General features: G+C 43.3%; 1 protein-coding gene across 1 annotated transcript; it reads left to right on the plus strand.

Annotated features, from left to right (window-relative positions):
* The first annotated feature begins 604 nt into the window (after nucleotides 1-604).
* LOC134176233 (uncharacterized) lies at nucleotides 605-1,716 on the plus strand. Its single transcript, XM_062642913.1, has one exon. It carries the CDS (start codon nucleotides 665-667, stop codon nucleotides 1,556-1,558), a length of 894 nt encoding a protein of 297 aa, XP_062498897.1. The 5' UTR covers nucleotides 605-664; the 3' UTR covers nucleotides 1,559-1,716.
* Nucleotides 1,717-7,054: the final 5,338 nt, after the last annotated feature.

Raw genomic sequence — 7,054 nt, forward strand, 5'->3', positions numbered from 1 at the left:
CATCTCGAGTTACCCGTTTATAGGAACGTTACCTCTTTCTAATGTTGCACTCCTTCTCTCAAGCGCTGACCATAAACCGAATCCTTTGCCCAACCTTCTTGGCAGACATCTCCAAAATGTTAAAGACATTCGTAAGGGTGTGACTGTTGTGGCAGATTTACGTATTAGTGCTTATGAAGATTTCCCTCAAACTTATATGATACGGTGGTCGAAAGAAATGATTAGATTTGATAGCTTCAATTCACTCAATACTCCAAATATCAAACTCCCTGAGTTGATGGAAGTTACAATTTCTCATTTCTTATCAGACTATCTACAATCACATATATATAGCAGTGAGCCTATGTGGTATTCATTCGATGGTTTGCCGGTGGCCGGGTTTGAATTTCACACTCGTGAGACATCGCTGTGCCTTACTGCGACTGTTGTACCATCTTTTGTCGTTATCGTCGATATTTTTACTGGGATTTTAATCAGAAAGCTGTCTCTTTCTATCAATACAACGCTAAGCAAACCTAGAAAATTAGTTATCAAAGCCAACGGAATGTGGTCGTTGGGATCAATGAGTTTCAATATGTCGATGAGCTTAGCTGCTACAATTGATGGAAAATCTTCCGAATTTACAGAAATTAACTTTCACGGTTATGCAAACTCCATCGATTTTATGGAGATCTTGAGCATTATTGATAAAAATATTAGTATCCAAGGTATTGATCATGAATTCTATGATAATCTTGCCAAAATTAAATTGAATGACGTCAAAGTAACAGGAATTTACAACCAAAGATTAGAATCCTATGCTCTCGGATTTTTTGCAATCCCATCTACTGACGATGATGTCTCACTGTTTGGCCCTCATTTAGCAATCCCATCTATCGACTCACTGGTGGGCATTCACTATATGATCACGTTGAGCGAAGAGCGGCTGCCTATTTTTACAACGGCGCTGCTTTTCACTTTATTCAAACTCTCTCAGTTAGTCGAAAATGTATGGATCGTCAATATGGCGGATGTGCCAATAATTGCAACTTTGCAGGCGTCAAATTGTGCTGTTATCGCGTCAACGGATGACTTGTCTCTAAACCTACTGCCTAACCTTGTGACTGGAGTTCTGAAGAAAATTGTTAATATTCGAAAAGGCTTTACTGTAGTGGCAGATATGAATATCTCGAAAGATGGAGGTCCTCATACGTTTATCATTCTTTTTTCGTCGAACTTGATCAGCTTCATAAGCACGGGACGGTCCCTCAATCTGCAAAGCTTACTAAAAGTTACTATTCCTGATCTGTCCATCGACAGCTTGTTGTTACCGCCTGGATTTGGTAACGTTGGCAATTTGGAAGTGAGCAGTTTCAATATAAGCACAACGTCTGGAATAATGAGTCTGGCTGCTAATCTAACAATAAAGGACTCATTTGACATTATACCAGGATATTTAACAATCACCAAGTCACCTCTCCTTATCAAGACAACTTTCAACAAACCTAGAAAATCAAAATTTACTATCAGCGGTACTTTGATTATAGGTCAAATTCAACGGACGTTTACATCGAGATGACATCTAAAACTAACACTGTAGACGAAAAATTGAAAATGGCAAGGGCAATGTAGTGCATTTATACTTCGTATTGCGTAGTGCACGTTACTTAGATAAAGCACGCTATTCATTGGGTGCTAGAAAAGTAGACACACACACAATAAATCAGACACTCTTCTTGTTACGCTCAGTCTTCTGTCGTGCAGCTATTCGCGCCACATTACATTACATTTGGTGACAGGAGTAAAAGTTGTGTTATGTCTAAAAACTCTCCGCAAGCGTTTGATGTTTCGGGTAAATTGCTTTCTTTTCTTGACCGTGTTTCCAATTGGACGTCTTTAAAATCATATAAAGAAAAGAAGAAGCATTGGCTCTTGTGTCGAGACTTGAAGGACCAGCGTTCAGACAGACGAAGAGAGGACATACGCAACAATTGAAACGTCGTTAAAACGAGAGTTCATGCCCGAGAAGCAGACCGAATGCAAGCGGTGAGAGAATTAAGACAGCGTAAATGGACAGAAGGTAAGAACCGATTGAAGCGTTTGCTCACGAGATAGCTAGATTGGTTGACTTAGCTTATCCCGAGTCCAATGATGTAGAGAGACACTAGCTCGGGACGCATTTCTAGAGTCTTTGCCACCTAATTGTATATAAAACTAGATGCATCTGGTATGAAAACATCGCTACGTGACCTTACAGATATGGTCCACCACTTACAGTTTGTGGAAATCGGGAAACAATGGCGCAGTTATCCATCACATCTACCGGTAAGTCATGTTTCAGAGCGTAAACGCAGTCATTTATGAAAGTCGGCAACAATCAGTCATTTCACGAGCCTAAAAATATCCGCCAATCAGTGAACAGCCGTCAACAACAGCCTTGGCAACCGACAAGATTTATCGTAAGTCGCGATCGTAGTCGAAACTCCATAGGACGTTTGTTATAGTTGTGGAAGTTTCTAACACATTCGATCCAATTGTCCGCACATTCGAGATTGCCACCGTTGTCTAAAGCTAGGACACCTTGCCAGGAATCGTACAGCTCCAAGCCCAGGGTCAATCGTTTAGACCAGGCAAAGGAAAGGCGTGTTTCAAATCTTAAAACCGCCAGAAACGAATTCATTTTGGTAAGGGCTACAAGTTACGATCGAAACAGCGCATTCCAAGTCGATACAGGAGCGAATATTAGCCTGCTACCGTACAGCATCGTGGAGGCCAATAATTTACCGGTAAGACGTCGCTTGGTCCAGCAACCAATAATGGTCGATGAATCAACTATCCGATGTAAGGGCATGACGGATGAGTTGGCACTAACGATTTGTCCTAGCAAGGTTTCGAAAGTCATTCCACGTAGTCAGAGGACTTGAATACGGCACCTTGGGGACGGACATACTGGCACATTGTTGCAGAGTTCCCGAAGACGGACGCAGCTCCTTACGAGAGAGGACGGGTAGACTGCTCAACGGTTGACCGTGCCGTATATTATAAACGCAATCCTAATCAACTTTTACTGGCTACCGCTACCCAGTCAAATCTAACTTAATCAGAATCAACACCTCTACTTATACTACCCTAGCTCAGTCAAACACAATACCGGTCTAATGACCAATCACAATCACCGACGTATATGTCACATGTCTCTACGTCACACAACTCCCTCCTCTAGACAAGATTTGCTTTCAGCACAGCGTCTTACTCACGTAGTAGACATCGACGTCATCCCATGCGGCTTAGAAAATCAGCCTTATCTCCGTCCCTTTTACCATTTCAATCTTCATGCGGTAATTCTGTAAATATAGCGCCTAACGCATCACTCGATCGTACAAAAATCTTGCTTGCTTGAGGTATTTTGGAGGCTGGCGATCTGTTTGAAGGACCAATTCTCTTCCATAAAAAATGTTCCTAACTTCTTCACACTCCAGACGATCGCCAAACATTCTCTTTCAATCGTTGAGAAGTGATTCTCCCTTTCAGTTATCTTCTTGATGATGTAGGTGACTGGAAACATCTTGCCTCCATGTTTCTGCATGAGCACAGCCCGATCCCTAACTCAGAAGCATCTGCCTGCAAGAAGAATGGCTTGCTATGGTCAGGAATGTGAAGAATTCGGTGACTTGTTATCATAGCCTTCAATGTCGTGTAGGCCTTCTCCTGAGCATCACCCCAAATTACTTGGTTAGCTTGTCCCTTTCTAGTAGAGTCAGTCAACGGTACAGCTATAGCTGCGTAATTTGGAAGGAATTCACGGTATTACCCGCTCAGGCCAAGAAATGACAGCACTTATTTCTTAGTCAATGGCCTACAGACATTTCTCACCTTTCGAAGGTTTTCTTCAAGTGGTACACTTGTTCCGCAGCCGACTTGATGACCGCCAAAAAAAGTTGTTTCTGCCCCAATCTTAGATGGTCTGACTGTAAATTGGCCTTAGCCAGTCGTCTCAACAGCTCTCAGAGCGTCGCCACATGACGGTCCCACGTAATTGTATGAACGAAAATGTCATCGACATAATACTCTACGTTTTGCATTGCTCTCAACGATTTCGTGATAGCTTTGGTCAACGTTGCCCGAGTTCAACATGCCCAATGGCATACGGAGAAACTCATACAAGCCATCTTAATCAGTGCCTTCGCAAGTGGCAATTTTAATGGAGAGCTGCAGTAGGCTATGTAAACCTAATTGTAGACACTCCCCGGTAATTTGAGTTACAATCGCTGTTTTCCCTGGTAGCCTGCACGAAGAGACAGTGAAACATTTCCAATATACGCACCAATGTCTAGGCTTCATAACGGTACTTGTACGACTACAATCGCGTAACGCCAGCTAGCGCCCTAGCAAAATGTACGGGATAACGTCTGTAAACAGCTTAGACGCGACGTGTATCCTAATTGTAGACATTTTTTTCTCCGTTACAGAAAGAGACTGAGCCTGAGTAACAGCTGGACTAGATACCTGAATGGTTGCCACACAAGCTGGTATTTTGGGCCACAATCAAAACCATGTTCTGTGGTCTGTTACCTCCGAGTAAAATGGCGTCGTGCCTTTCAAATTCTGCAGAAGGCAAATGTTGTGTTTACGATACAATGCAGGAGACGACCAATCATGTTTAGAGTAATGTCTGAACTGTAAACTGTGGTTCTAGCATGTTTTTGTGTTGCTGGTGGAGCTGATTATTGATATCAGACAAGGTAGTTTTGACCTTCCACTTATCCTAGGTGAGTTTATAGGTTTTCATTTTGTGTCCTATTGTTGCCAGATCTAGTAGCAGAGAAGACAGTCAAATTCTGACTGGATTACTAATGTCGCTGATGTTGACATTCCATCTACTTTGTTCGTTCTCATTTCATACCTTATTGTGACCAGATGTAGTTGCAGTGAAAACAGCTAGATTGTCAGTGGATTACTGATGTCTAGATCTAGTATGAGTGAAGATATTCACGTGTTTACTGGACTGGGATTACACGTTCGCTCTATGCACCTAGTGTGCTTCTTTACCATGTTACAAGTCAACGTAACTAGGCTCAAAACTTTACCAAAGTACTCGATAATTGCTTAACTAACGTCAGGGCACTTTCATGATCCAACAAAAGATCGATTCGTGTACCTCGAATTTGTGGACGTGATGGGAGGAACCTTGTAAGTGCTAACAGTTTCCCATGTGAATCGTCGTAATACACCACAGAACTTGGTTTTGATTGCGGCCCAAAATAACAGCTTGTGCGGCAACCATTCAGGTATCTAGTCCAGCTGTTACTCAGACCCTGTCGCTTTCTGTGGTGGAGAAAAACATGTCCACAATTAGGATACACACCCGCTAGAGCTGTTCACAGACGTTATCCCGTATATTTTGCTAGTACACTAGCAGACGTTGTGCGATTATAGTCGTACAGGTATTGTTCCAAAGCTTAGACATTGGTGCGTACATCGGACATGTTTTCCTCTCTCTCCGTTGCAGGTTGCCAGAGAAAAAGTGTTTGTAACTCAAATTACCGGGGAGTCAGTAGAGATTGAAAGAGATCGCGCTTGCAATGAAGTAGCCAGACCAGATGTCAGTTTGCTCTTGCCGGGTGTTGAAAGTTGTTGTATACGAATCAAAGGCAAGCTAGTTACCAGACTGCGGTGCACTAGATCCCCTGTCTCCCTCCAATGGGGTCCACGGCTGGCATTCCACAAAATTCATCCATTCCTTTCTTATTCCCACCAGTAACTCTGGCAGTGAGTGTTTCCACAACAGCGTCGATGTCGGCCAAAAGCGTACTTAATGCGCATGCGGGAGCACTTCTTCCGAGTGGTTTACCGTAACCAACGCAAACCGATCGTCAGACAACCGTGTAATAGTACCATGTCTGACTGCAACCCAATAACGTCTTCTCAGGTGCGAAAAGTGTCTGGTGTCCTAGCGCACGTCAAGTATCCGTTACCAAGATGTGCTGTTGAGATTCATCGTCCAAGTCAGGCAACTACACCAGGTGAGTGAAAGCACAACAGCCGATTGGTAGCTAAACAAACCGCACTATTCCCGGTTGACGTTTGCAGTGACAGTATGGAATACTTGAACTCGGGTCTAGTACAAAGCCTTGACACTAGTCAGATCTGGTGCTACCATGTTTATCGTGACGTTACGTTGGCGATACGCTGGGCTCTGTTTGCATAAGTTATTTTAACTTAAGTTTATTAAACCAACCTTGTAGGTAAGGCTCATTGTTGACCTATTTGCCTTTTAGGGAAGCTGTCACCTATCTAGCTCTAGGTTTTATGGTGAGTGTTTGTCATGATACTAAGGCTGCAGTGGTCTCTCGTAGCCAGACCCTTTCCGCATACACGCAAAATTAGTGCTTCAGCTGGTTCACAATGACAAATTTCTATACCACGACACTTGGAACCAAGGCAATCGTACTATAGGCATTACGTTGGTAATCCCTGCTGAATCGGTAACACTCCTCTAGCTGACTCAAAAGATTGTATACCTAGGAACGGGATTGCTATTGTATGTCTACTCCCTTGGCTCTTCAGGCAGTTCAATTAGATTCTCTCTCCTCCAGTAACGTCCAGAACATCGCGGAATTGATGGACTATCAGCACCAGAAGCTTCTGTATTCTTGTTCTTAATAGTGTCCTGAAAGAGGTGTGTCTACAGGCTACGTAGACACCACAGGCACTACCCTGAATCCGCCAATGGACTGAGCCACAGCATGCATAGCTCTTTGCATTTACCAAGGCAACCGCTTGTTCGGTAGCTGAAAGGACACGAATGTTACTTAATGTCGGTTTCCTGAACGGGAAAGCCATTGAGAGGATAGGCGACGAAAAGCAAAGAATGAATAACCTCCGCATGCGCAGCAGGCTAAATAGACTTGTTTACCCACCCAGCGTACGCTCATTAGACACCATACAAACACTCCACTGGTAGAATAGCTCGAGTATACGGTATTGACAGCAGCACAACAAGCCGGAGCTCTCAGCTCCTAAAAGTTCAACTTCAACAAAGACTGAAATTCACGCGCAACTTCATAACAACCGA

This window comes from Corticium candelabrum, chromosome 2, assembly GCF_963422355.1.
Source record: "Corticium candelabrum chromosome 2, ooCorCand1.1, whole genome shotgun sequence".
Classification (NCBI taxonomy): Eukaryota; Metazoa; Porifera; class Homoscleromorpha; order Homosclerophorida; family Plakinidae; genus Corticium; species Corticium candelabrum.